The 12,829-nt window shown below is 47.0% G+C and overlaps 1 protein-coding gene across 2 annotated transcripts; it reads right to left on the bottom strand.

Annotated features, from left to right (window-relative positions):
• Positions 1-3,080: 3,080 nt before the first annotated feature.
• LOC112890455 (probable L-ascorbate peroxidase 8, chloroplastic) lies at positions 3,081-7,330 on the bottom strand. 2 transcript variants are annotated; one of them, XM_025957352.1, is made up of 11 exons: positions 6,885-7,325; positions 5,877-5,997; positions 5,692-5,792; positions 5,513-5,600; positions 5,322-5,389; positions 5,148-5,234; positions 4,619-4,693; positions 4,427-4,528; positions 4,249-4,353; positions 3,525-3,845; positions 3,081-3,431 (listed from the first exon to the last, which is right to left on the bottom strand). In XM_025957352.1, exons 1-11 carry the CDS (start codon positions 7,182-7,184, stop codon positions 3,279-3,281), a joined length of 1,521 nt encoding a protein of 506 aa, XP_025813137.1. In that variant the 5' UTR covers positions 7,185-7,325; the 3' UTR covers positions 3,081-3,278. The 2 variants fall into 2 exon arrangements, with proteins under 2 accessions (XP_025813137.1, XP_025813132.1); XM_025957347.1 differs by having other exon boundaries at positions 4,427-4,693; positions 6,885-7,330.
• Between the last annotated feature and the right edge of the window lie 5,499 nt (positions 7,331-12,829).

Here is a 12,829-nt window from a genome sequence, read left to right on the forward strand (position 1 = left end):
TCCAAACTTACGTTTCTTAGTTATTGGCACACTCATTTTTGCCAAACAACCCCATGTACGTAAGTATGAAAGTTTGGCCTTTTCTTCTTCCATTTCTCGAATGATGTTATCTCTTTATTCTTTGTAGGAACACGGTTTAGGACATGACATGCAGTCAATATAGCCTCACTCCACCATTCCTTGAAAAGTCCCGCTGTATCTAACATGGCGTTAATCAAATCCGTTAGAGTACGGTTCTTTCTTTCAGCAACCCCATTTGACTGAGGTGAATAGGGAGGCGTCCTCTCATGAATAATACCATGTTCCTCGCAGAATAAAATAAATAAATTTGAGAAGTACTCGCCACCACGATCTGACCTAACTCTTTTGATGTTTCTCTCAAGTTGGTTTTCTACTTCAGCTTTATAGATTTTAAAGTAGTGTAAAGCTTCATCTTTTGACTTCAACAAATAGATATAACAAAATCTGGTACTGTCATCAATCAAAGTCATGAAATATCTTTTATCACCTTGTGTCAACACTCCATTCATTTCGCACAAATCGGAATAAATTAATTCTAAGGGTGTCAAGTTTCTCGCCTCCGCGGCCTTATGAGACTTGCGAGTTTCTTTTGATTCAACACATACATGACACTTAGAATTTTTGATAAAAGTAAACTTTAAAATTAAACTCAAATTAGCTAAGCGCATCATACAACCAAAATTAACGTGCAAAGTCTCGAATGCCAAATATTTGTTTCATCAATGTTAATAATATTGTATGCAACTTTATTACAAACATCTGACAAAGAAAGACGGAACAAGCCTCCGCTTTCATAACCTTTTCTAACAAAAGTACCAAACTTAGACAAAATATATTTATTGGACTCAAAGACTAATTTAAAACCATCTCTACACAGTAGAGAGTTGCTGACTAGATTCTTTTTGATGGTGGGGACATGTTGCACGTTCTTCAGCTGCACGGTCTTCCCCGAAGTAAACTTCAGATTTACCGTACCAACACCAAGAACACGCGCATGCGATCCGTTCTCCATCAGCAAGGAGGAAGTCCCGCCGTCCTGATAAGAAGAAAACAAAGAAGCATCAGCACAAACATGAATATTAGCACCTGTGTCAACCCACTATTCGGGTGAACAAAAAACTGAAAGAACTGTAGGTAATAAATTACCGTACCCTGATGTTCCTCCAGGCTTGCTAATGACCATGTTGGCGAAGTCGTTGCCTTTGCGGTTCGGACACTTTGCAGCAAAGTGTTCCGTACTAGCGCACATATAGTAAGCTCCCTCCTTCTTCTTCTTCTTCTTTTTCTTCTTCTTCTTCTTCTTGAAGGTGATTGTTTGCTTAGTCTTTGGTTGGTTCTGCGGTGGCTTTTTCTTGTACTTGTGGGAGCTGTTCTTCTGCAAGATTGGCGCTAGAAGAACCAACAACTCCTTTCCCACGTATATCATTTGCTCTCGCCTTCTCCTCAACATCAAGAGTCCCTATGAGTCCATCTATGGTGAACTCCTATCTCATGTGTTTTAGAGAAGTAGCAAAGTCCCTCCAAGAAGGTGGCAGCTTAGAGATAATACCTCGGCCACAAACTTATTGGGTAACACACATGGGGACTCTTTGCTACAATTTTTGAGATCTTTTACCAGAGTATGTATTTTATGAGCCTGTTCCACCATAAAACGGTCTTCGACCATCCTATATTCAAGAAACTGCTCCATCGTATACAACTCACTGCCGGCGTCAGACACTCCATATTGAGCCTCAAGAGCATTCCACAACGCTTTGCCAGTTGGCAGCCGGACATAGTAATCCACCAGGTTTTCACCGAGAACACAAATGACCAAGCCTCAAAAGAGGGTATCAGCCTCATCGAACGCACTCCCTTCCTCTGGAGTGAACTATTCAGTCTTACCCTCTTTTACATGGATCACTCTCGATATTGTTAACCATAGTATAAGCCGCTCTTGCAACGTTTGTAATTTGAACCATCAAAAGGTGATGGTTTGATTGATGCAGCAAAGCTAGATACCGAAAGCCTATTAACAAAATCAAGTTTTTGGATTGTTATATAACTAGGCAATTTTCGGTATATTTTAATTCCAAATATTACTAGTAATTTCATGGCATAAATGAGTGATAATGTGTGAATAAGATATGTGCATGTGTTCATGTTATTCTTACTAATAAGCATGAACAAAAAGTTAAACCAAAATAGGTTTAGAGTGTACTCCAAGGCGGGACCAATGCCGGAGCACCGGTTGCGCCGTTACCAGCTGGAATAGACATACTATTTGACTGGCTTTACCTGAAATAGCCGAACGATGTCGATGCAGGAAGAGGTTCGCAGTGCAGTCCCACGAACTATCACCAGGAAGCAGACGAAGTAGTCGTTCAGGGAGCAAACAGTCGCGTCAAGACGCTCCCCAAAAACCTGATTGCCCGCGTCCCGTGCAGGACCTTCAGCGAGCAGAGGTTCCGGAGGCTTGCTCTCGTTACAGCTGTGCGCGCAGCACTAGCGATAGGAACGGCAGAAAGCAGCAGAGGGAGAAGGGAGAGGTCTCCTAAGCAGGAGTACCTGGATCAAGTGCTGAAGTGTGTGTTTACATGAGAGGAGGAAGGGGTGGTTTATATAGGCGTGGAGGTGCCTGAGGTTCAACGAACCTGGACGTCGTAAAGAGTTTTGATGAGCGGCAGTGTTGAACCTGGACATCGTAAAGAGTTTTGATGAGTGGCAGTGTTGAACCTGGACGTCGTAAAGAGCTTTGATGAGCGGCAGTTACTGGTGTGATTCTCCTCTGTTTTAATGCTCTTAACGGCAAAACGTTCATCTCATCTCATCGCACCTGCACGTCACGTCCGGCCACGCACCGTCCGTCCGGCCTCGCCCACGGCCTCGGCGAGGCGAGCGAGAGCGCGCGTGCGTGTGGTTCACCGACCTCCTCTTACCAGCTTCACAAGTGGTGTACACGAAGTCCATCCTTTAAGTCGGTTGAGATCCTCCTCAAATCCCGATACGGAATTAAGCAATTGATTCCCTAGCATTTAAGAGTGAGCTTTAAATTCTTTTATTGTATTGATTAGAATAAATGGGCCAAGCTATATGCATGTTACTGGTTCTTGAACACTTGCTATACATCTCCTTCCGAAATTCGCCAAAAAAAAAAACTGTTTAAACAGTGTACGTAGCTCTGATGCTAGTCACATGGTAGCACGCCGTGTCTATGTTCCACATGTTCACAGAATTTGCTGTGGACACTCGTAAACTTCATCAGGATCACAACGTTCTCAGTTGCCAACCAGAGACGTCAGGAACGCCAGCCCCGCGATGAGGATCATGATGTTGAGGAAGTAGTTGGACTGCAGGGGCTTGTCCGGGCTGCCTCCGAAGCCCTCGTACTCCGCCCGGATCTTCTGCTTCATCGAGTCCGACAGCTCCCTCTGCGAGCCCACCGGCCGACATGAATGCCCCATCAAGCTACCATTAAGCTGCCCTCCGGAATTGCAAAATAAGACGAGGGCACAGGTGCTTACCTTTGCGTAGGAGTATTCCGCAGCGAAAAAGGGTTTCGGCTGCGGCGCCGCGCCGTTGTTATCGTCCGCTGTCGCTGTTGCTACCGCCGCTGCTACTGGTTCCGGTGCCGGCGCTGCTGCTGGCTCTGGCAATGGTTCTGGTGCCGGTGCCGGTGCCGGTGGCGGCGGCGGCGGTGCTGCTGCAGCTGCTGGTTCCGGTTCCGGTTCCGGTTCTGGTTCTGGCTCCGGTTCCGGTTCTGGCTCCGGTTCCGGTGTTGGTGCAGCTTCTTCCTTTTTTTCCTCCGCTGGCTCATCGCTCGTGTCATCGTCCAGTGCGAATCCCTGCAGATAATCACAACACATACATGAAATCGGACACTAACCAACATACATATTTCTACTGGAATTGGAGCAACAAGGAAAAGTTGGCCCGAACCATCCACAATAACTCATGTTCCATCGAAATGGTACCACCGTACCAGATAGTTGCCACTTTGCCTCTCTCAAATTCCCAACATTAGACTACTTCAGATCTTACGGTAGTGCAGCGCATCTATGTTTCTTTCATATGACTGAATATGATCTAGTTGTTGCGGATGCAGAATCAAAGAGCATGCACATTAGGAAGTAAATCTGTCATTCAGATTGCAAGCCTACAGAATTGAAACCGTGCTACTGCATTTGTTTGTTTACTAAAGTTGCAACTGGTTGTAGAAGATTGAAGTGGCAGGATGGTGACACCAACCTCTGGAGGATCAAACTTTGCACCAAGGTTGCTCAGTTTAGCATGAGCTTCAGCGTAATCTTTAAAGAAGACTTCCTGGTCCTCTGCATATTTTGCTGCGTACACCTGAACGTGTGGTTGATTGTCAGGGAATGCAAGTACGGTCTTCAAAGGTCACAAACATAGCCCAAGTAGTTACCTTGAAAGAAGGATCCTCAAATAATGCAGCATCGGTGGGCAAAATTAGAAGATCCTGGCCCTTCTGCCATTTCCATGGAAGCTTGCTCAGAAACTCCATGTCCTGAAGTGTTGTTAACAGCTTAAAGTAAATCATGAGGGATTCTAGTGAATAACTTGATTTGTAAATATGACAAAAAAAGAAGAAGCACACCTTGAAGTAACTGTTATCAAACTTCAACCATTCAACTGTCCATGATTGCCCTCCAGGTTCACCAGGCCCATCCTTCTGTAAAACACAATAATAGGAGCATCTAAGTACTAGTTATTTGAAGCTAATCAGATTCACAACTCGCCCCATTTAAAGCTAATGTTGCAAAACGGTAGTTTTGGATACAAAGAGAGGAATTTTCATTTCTCAATTTTGAAACATCAAAAGTTGGAGAAGTATTAGCTATCAAGTAACATTTTGCATCTTGAGTCTGTTTTCTCACTGAACATTAGTATAAAGGAGACAGAGTTAAGAAGTTGTTAGGTCTTAGCCATTCATTCCATTTTAAGGATAAATTACTATAGGAACTATAACTCACAATATCCATATTGCATATCATAGAAAAGGTCGTGCATTCTGTAATCTGTACTCAAAATATAGAATAATGGATGGCATACAGAGAGAGCATGCTCAGAAACCCCCTAATACTGAAGTTCTGATATAACTGAAACAAATAGACCACAAAACATACAGTATATTTTGTTTCTGGCTTTCCCCAGCCACTCCGGTCAGGCCTTGCTCTTCCAAGTGTATGTGCTCCAGACAATGCAACGATTTCCTGCACAAATGCTCTGAAAGTTCAAGAACATGTCTCATTTTTAGAAAAACGCAGACAGAAAGTTTAGTGAAGATTCGAATGCCACACCTTGTCATCAAGGCCCATTCTATAGAATACCTCCCTAAGGTGCTCCGCAGGATCACGTGGGCTAGCATCTGCAGATCATGGGTGTCACCAATAAGTTAGTCAAGCCTTGATAAATACTTCTCATAATAAGTCGCATTTTTAAGAACTGAACGGCATTGCTGTAGAATGAAGAACCCATTGGAAACACTGACCAGGAAGCCTCCCCTCAGGTGGACACTGCTCAGGTGCTGTGACATCAACCCGTCCATATTTCATTGGAATTTTTGGGCCACCAGCTTCCTGTATAATGAGATTGACAAAGCATAAGACTACAGAAACTCGACTGATCAAAGTGGTCAAGTGAGACACTAAGCAGGGAAAGGACTATGACCTCAATTGCAGTAGCACTCGCCAACTGGAACAAATCTGCGTAAGTGATACCCGGGTATTTGTCCTTGATAGGTTGGATAAGCTTCAAAGCATTAATCAGACCTGTAAACGATCAAGACAAATCTGTAAGTTACTACTCACCTAGAAAGTATAAGAAATGTAGACTCCATAGATGAGATAAAATACCAGCGTTGGCTCCATGATTCAACTCAGGTTTAAATCTTAAGCTTCCATCAGCTCCACCTCGCTTGGGCCACTCCTCAATATTCTTGTCATACGTACCAGAATCATGCCACCCCAGACGGACCTGAACAGAGTAGAAAGCATTGCAGCCTAAGATGAATACTTGGCCATGGTAAACTTGCTTGCACACAGCCATGTATTGACTAAACAATTCATCACTTCACTACAGCAATAGATTTCCATTAATCGACTCGGTAAAGTGCAATTAAAATAATTAAGCACAATGTCAGAGAGTAACACTGATTTGTAATGTATCATGAAAAGACAGTGTAGCTCCTCCAATGTACATGTTAGTTACTGCATCTATATTTCTGTTTACTATCAATAGAGCAGCCAAAGCAAGCAAAACTTGTGCCAGCAAGCCATATGCATGCTTTAGTTGCAGATGTTTCACGTCTTCCTTAAGCAGAGACTTTTTGATATCATGCCAGATACTAGCAGCATCGGCATTTCATAATTGCTCCATCCAATTTTTTGGTACGAATCCCACGCTACTTCCCCATTCTTCAGATGTTACTGGATTGTTTGAAACCAATGCTCCTATTTTCTCGCGCTCCCTAATCATCCAAGGTCATAAAAGGAAGAAAGATAGGCTCCGTTTTCTATTTGTGATCAATATATCATCCTTTACTACAGACTATAGGCATGGCCATTTCTGATCAAGTACAATAACCACACGTACTGCACACCACAAGCCGGAGCGACGACGGCTCGATTAAAACACGGAGAACGCTGTTGACTCAGTTGTTCTCTACATTCAAGACATCCTAGGTAACAAATTCAACGAATCAGCCGGTAGCTTCGAAGACCCAAAACTACGGGGCCTGTTGTGCTTGAGCCTGACCACGACGCCGTAGGAATGTGGCATCAAAGACAAGCTAACTTAGCCTCGAGACTGGAGAGCAGATGACAGTGCCCAAGCAGGGGGTGGAACGCGCCGTTACCACTTACCATGATCGGGTGGCAGTACGTGGTCTTGAGGAGCTCCCTGATGTCCTCCCGCGCGCTCTTGAGCTGCGCCACGTCCGACGCCGCCATGCACCGGACCACCCGCAGCGCGCCGCCGCCGCGGCGCCCGGCCGCCTTGGGGAAGCGGGCCGAGCGGCGGGAAGAGACGAGGCGCAGCCCCGCGCGGGCGGGGCACGAGGAAGGGAAGGACGCGGCGGCGGCCGCCGCCGCGACCGTGGCGCGGCGGGCGGACGGGGAGGGGGAGGCGCCGGGGAGGAGGGAGGCGGCGAGGCGCTCCGCCATGGCGCCGCGCGCGTGTGCTTTTTGGAATTTGGAGGGAAGCGTCCCGGGGTCGGGATGGGGAGGGTGCGTCGTGGCTGGTCCGCGGGCTTCCGGAGTTGGAAGGCCTTTTCTTTTCTCCTCTGCTGCTGCTGCCGCCGCCGCCTACTGGATGGGTGGGGCTCCGAGTAGGCGGCCGGCAGTGCCGTGGCGGTGCGTCATGTGTGTGTGGCGCGGCGGGGCTGGAGTCTAATCTGGCACGGCCAATGGCGCGGCGACGCGTGGGCTGGTGGACCGCAACCGGATGGGAAAGACGACGAGCTGCGCCTGAACAAGTCTAGAAGAACTGGGCCGAGAGGGACTGTCAAATGGATCGGTCGTGTTGTGTACGTCAGTACGCGGCGCTCGACAGAAAATTTGTGTACATATTTCGAATTTCTTATACTAGATGGTATATGTATCTAGCGGAACTGACACGGAAGATTCTATCGAATGTCCTGTTTGGATGGGAGTACTGGTAAGGAGTACTGTAGAATAACTACCGAATTCTATGAACTACTCCAAATATTATAATTTGTTTTAGGATTGCTAGATGTATATTTTTTATATATCTAGATATAGTATATATCTATATGCATAGCAAAATTTATATATCTAAAATTACTAAAACCAATTCGGAGGGAAAAGTATATACTTTGGTTTAGAAACATGGGCGGATCTAGAGGGTGGGCTGGATGGGCCGCGGCCCACCATAGGATCCAGCTCACCAATCCTCTATCCATCGGAAAAAGTTTCTTTTTTTCTCCCTGAACCTTTGGATGAATTCATATTTTCTTCCTAAATAATGAAACAGTCTACCTAGACTCCTCTGATTCACAATACCGGACATATGACTTCCCTGGCTGGTTTCTCTAAGTGGCTTTTCTCTTTTTCTTTTATATTTATTTTAGCTGAATCTTTAAAAAATTATAAATTATAAAAAAATATAAAAAATATAAAATAGAAAATATAATTTTGTTGGACTCCACGTGAGTAGATCTATGCAGTGAACATATTATGATATGATATAATTTAGTACAATAGTTTTGTTGTACTTTTAGATATATACTTTCCTGTAATTAATTTATAGCTACATTTCCACGGTTCAATTATGATGAAATTTTTATTGTGGGCCAATCATTATATTTTTAAACTTTAGTAAAAATTTCATGCTCATTGGATCATGTATGCTTGAGCATTAGTTGCTCAAGCAAATATGATCCAAAATTAGTTGCTCAAGCATAAGCATACATAATCTAATAAATTCAATAAGTAAAAAAATTTTTACTACAGCTCAAGCATATAATGATTAGTTTATAATAAAATTTTCATCATAATTGGACTGTGGAACTGTGGCTATGAATTAATAGTATATATCTAAAATTATAATAAAATTTTTTACTAAATTATATCATATCATATGTTCACTGCATAAATCTACTCGTGTGAAGTCCAACAAAACTGTATTTTCTATTTTATAATTTTTTTATTTACTATGACATTTTAAAAAAATTCAGCTAAAATAAATATAAAAGAAAAGAAGAAAAACCAGTTAGGGAGATTATATATTGGGTATGGCGAGCCCGAAGAGTCCAGACAGATAATTTTATAGTCTAGTAAAAAGATATAGATTCATTCTAAAGTTTAAAAAGGTATAAAAGAATTTTTTTCCTTTCCCATCTCCTCCTCCGTAAGTTTATAAGCCCTCTCTCAACCCCTGTCTCTCGCGAAAGACGCCGCTGCCCGCCTCGCAGTAGCGCTCATGTCATCTCCCCCGCGTACGTCGTGTCTTCGCGTGCGCCTGTGAGCTCTCGTCCCTCACTTTTCCGTTGACTGGTGCAAGCAAACCTTCATCTCGTTGGTTTTGTACTTTATTTTGTCTGATTTTGCTAAGGCCGTAGGAACCAATAATGGTGGTGGGATGTAGATCGACAAGTGGCTGTCGAACCGACTAATAAATTTGTGCTTGCGCATCTAATTAGGATGATGTATAAGAAAGATATAAGAGTTTATACTGATTCAGGCACAACATCCCTACATCCATTTCGAGCTACTTGTGTTCTTGCACTGCTTTGCAGTGGAGTTACAAACAGTCGAGAGAGGGAACGAGCTTCCAAATATCTAGTGGCAAAGTGCTATGCGAGTGCGTGAGTATCTGAGAGTTCCGTCCCCCTACAAGGGTCCTCCCCTTCCCTAAGCCAAGGGGTAGGGGTCGAATATATGAGAGAGATATATAAGTAGAAAGATGAGGGTTCCCGAGATCCCGCTACTCTCATTCCCTTTACGTAGGCCTCATTAGCCCTGTAGATGACGATGGAGTATCCATCCGCCGCTCCCTGGCGCGACGTACGATGTGCGCCTCAACAGGATGGGCGGTGCATGCCCCCAGCGTGTCTAGTGGGCGACGTGCGCTCCGACAAGACGGACGGTGTGAGCCCTCGGCGCATTTTGAGGCTTAACCCCCGGCGCGGTGGGCGACGAGGCTCGCCATGATAGCCTATCACCTCCAGAGGTCACGTCGAGGCGTGCCCTCACCTGTTTCTCACGTTGGAGGGTTGACCTCTGGCGTGAGCTTTCACTCCCGCGGGACCTTGAGGGTTCCACATCCCTAAGACGGGTACAGCCGCGTCCGTACACTCGAGTTGCCCGAGGTCGAGTTCGTGCCCTCGAACTCGGGCGAGGCGGAGCCCTTCCGATAGGGGTTGGATGAGGTCGAGCACGTGCCCTTGGGTTAGGGCGAGGCGGAGCCCGCGCCCTCGGGGTCGGGCGAGATGGCTCACGCGCCCACGTCTAGGCCTGATGCTGGACCATCGACGTTCCTTCAGCCGGTGGACCGTCCGCGACCGCGTGGCTGCCCGATCAGGCCAAGCAGCACAGTTTGGGAGGACTAATGCGTAATTAGCTCCCTAAAGACCACACTTTGAGATATCCGCCCCCGTCAGTGGCCTTCTCTGCTTCATCTTGTGAGGCTTGGGATCCACTTGTGGAGCCTTTTCCAATGATTTTCTGCATGCCAATGTTAGCAATTTTTTTAACAAATGCTTATAGTGGTAAAGTGGGAAACCAATGCTTGTCTTTAGCCACTCCGATCTCGTGATTTATCAGAATATTGAACTGTCGGCTTGCAGCCTAAGAGCATCTCCAACAGCCTCTGTAGAAGGAGTTGGATAGGTAAAAATAGCTAAACTGGGATAAAAATCGGATCCAACAACCTCTCTATTTTCCAATGCTCGCTATCTCGTTAGCCATCCCGGCGCCCCGCTACCAATCTTTGCCGAGCCCCATCGCCTCGCCATCTCCTCCTCCCGTGCGGGAGCACCCTCCTAGGGATGGCAACGGGTCGGGTTCGGGTCGGGTAGAGCAAATACCCGCCCGCTAGCGTACCCGCAGCCACAGCTCATACCCGCCCGCGAGCGTATCCGCGGGTAAAATCTCGTACCCATGCCCGAACCCGTCTTGTTTCGGGCGGGTTTCGGGTACCTGTCGGGTTTTCAAAAATAGTGATATACATTTAAATACAACAGCATAACCACCGACCAGCTAACAAAACTCTAATGCAACAGCATTCCAACAGCAATATTAAGTAGAACCGCATTGAATAACATGAAAATATGAATATGAAAGTCAATTGATCAAGTAAAACCATAAATTTCAGTTGATACAACCAGAAATTACAATCATACACGCATTATTAAGTACAATTCCAACCACAAATTACAGTTCATACAACCAGCAGCATGGCGGCAGGCAGCAGCTAACACATATGAAGAACCACCAGCAGTTAGGCCTACCAACAATCCCGGCGGCCGGAGCGGTGGGCGGCGGCCTAAGCGCCGGGCGGCCGGGGCGGCGGCCTGGGCGGCGCCTGTGCTCGGTGGCGGGCGGCGGGCTGACCGGCCCCTGCGCCGGGGCGGCGGGCGGCGGCCTGGGCCCTGGGACGGGGTCACGGGGAGGGTGGCGGCTGGTCTGGTAGTGGGGTGGGTGGTGGAGGTAGAGTGGTGCTGTGGTGGTCTGGTGGATAGGGTTGAGATTTGAGAGTTAGGGTTTTTACTGGGCTGGGCCAAATCTAAATATGTGTCGAATTCGGTAACCCGTCGGGTACCCGCGGGCGGGAATTAAGACCCGCGCCCGACCCGATTTTTTCGCGGGTCGGGTTCGGGTAAGACCCACGGGTCAAAATACGTACCCAGACCCGTGCGCGTCGGGTCGGGTACCCGCGGGTAACCCGAACCCGCGGGTTAAATTGCCATCCCTGCACCCTCCCCCTCCTTTCCCGTGCGCCGAGATCCACCAGCAGCCATGGCGTGCCCCTCTCTTTTCCCTCATCGGTGGCAGTGCAACAGCCTCCCTGCCTCTTCCCTTTCTTCCCCACTGGGCAGCCCCACGGGACCTCCCTCCCTCTCCCATGGAGCACCTCCACCAGCGCTGCATCCAGGGCCAGTTGCCGGGCCGGCGCCGGCGCGGCCGGGCCTGGGGCGGCGACGCGCAGCCAGCCGCGACAAGGCGGCCAGCGTGGGGCGGCTCCAGGCGCGGCGCGGCACGGCCTAACGACCCACTTGCGGCAGATTCAGACAGATCCCGGCGGGGGCGAACAACTCGCGATGCACCTCGCCATGCGGGCCACCAGCAGCGGGGCTAGCCGGGCGCGGCCGCCCACCGGCGACCCAACCACCCCGACGTGGCCCTTGCTGACGAGGGGAGTTAAGAGGGGGAGGGGCACCGGGTAGTGGTGGAGGAGGAGGCAGAGGAGAGGGGCGCCGGCCATGATGAGCTGCTGCTCCTGCCGCGTGTGGAGAGGGAGCTCGCGTGAATGAAGAGTGAGATTTAGCTAGTCCGTTGGAGTGTACCCAAATATAGAGAGAATCTTGACTAAATGGATAGCTAAATAGAAATATGAAGAGTGAGATTTGGCTAGACTTTTGGAGTTGCTCTATTGAGCTAACTCTAGCTACTAGCAAGTTTGAAAATTGATAGCCATAATAGAAAAGTATGATTCTGGGAAATTTGTAAGTTGTAACGTGAATGCGTGCGTTTGTATTGTAAGTTAGCAGGGCTTATTGTGAGTTAGTTAACACTTTACATTTACGATATTAAAAAAATTCTCATTGGACCACTCTAATATGAAAACCTAGATACGCCATTGTTTAGAAAGCTATAGGTCTTGTGCTAATCTGGGAACTGACTATGAATCTGGCAAGTTGATAGTAACCATATATGAATATGAGTTGTGCCGCGTTTATGTGGTTTGTGGGAACTCCGCAAAATTTTGTTTTCATGGAAAAAGATGGCGCAGCGAGACGATGCTACGTGGGACGCTGAGGAATTGGCAAATGCCGTGCAAAGAGTCGCATCTTCTGGACTTGATGCACGTGCTGGAGGTGCTGGAATTCAAGCTGCGTCAACCACTACGACTATATGATCATCCTGGATTTTTTTCTTCCGAATCTGCCATAGCACGTATTTTATTATAAAAGAAAAGTAAAACAAGTATTACAAATCTTAATATAGATATTACTAGGATGGTTACAAAGCACCACCAAACTAGAGGCTATTAATGGTCATCTAGGATTCCAGGAGTAAGAGGAGTAGGCGTCGTCAAATTCGGTGCTATCAGCTGAGGTGGTTTTCCA

Source organism: Panicum hallii, chromosome 1, assembly GCF_002211085.1.
Source record: "Panicum hallii strain FIL2 chromosome 1, PHallii_v3.1, whole genome shotgun sequence".
NCBI lineage: Eukaryota > Viridiplantae > Streptophyta > Magnoliopsida > Poales > Poaceae > Panicum > Panicum hallii.

Coding starts and splice junctions, on each gene's coding strand:
- LOC112890455 (XM_025957347.1), bottom strand. CDS start 7,184: ATGGCGGAGCGCCTCGCCGCCTCCCTCCTCCCCGGCGCCTCCCCCTCC. Junction 3,846..4,248: donor CAAAGTTTGATCCTCCAGAG/GTTGGTGTCACC, acceptor GATTATCTGCAG/GGATTCGCACTGGACGATGA. Junction 3,432..3,524: donor CGGAATACTCCTACGCAAAG/GTAAGCACCTGT, acceptor GTGGGCTCGCAG/AGGGAGCTGTCGGACTCGAT.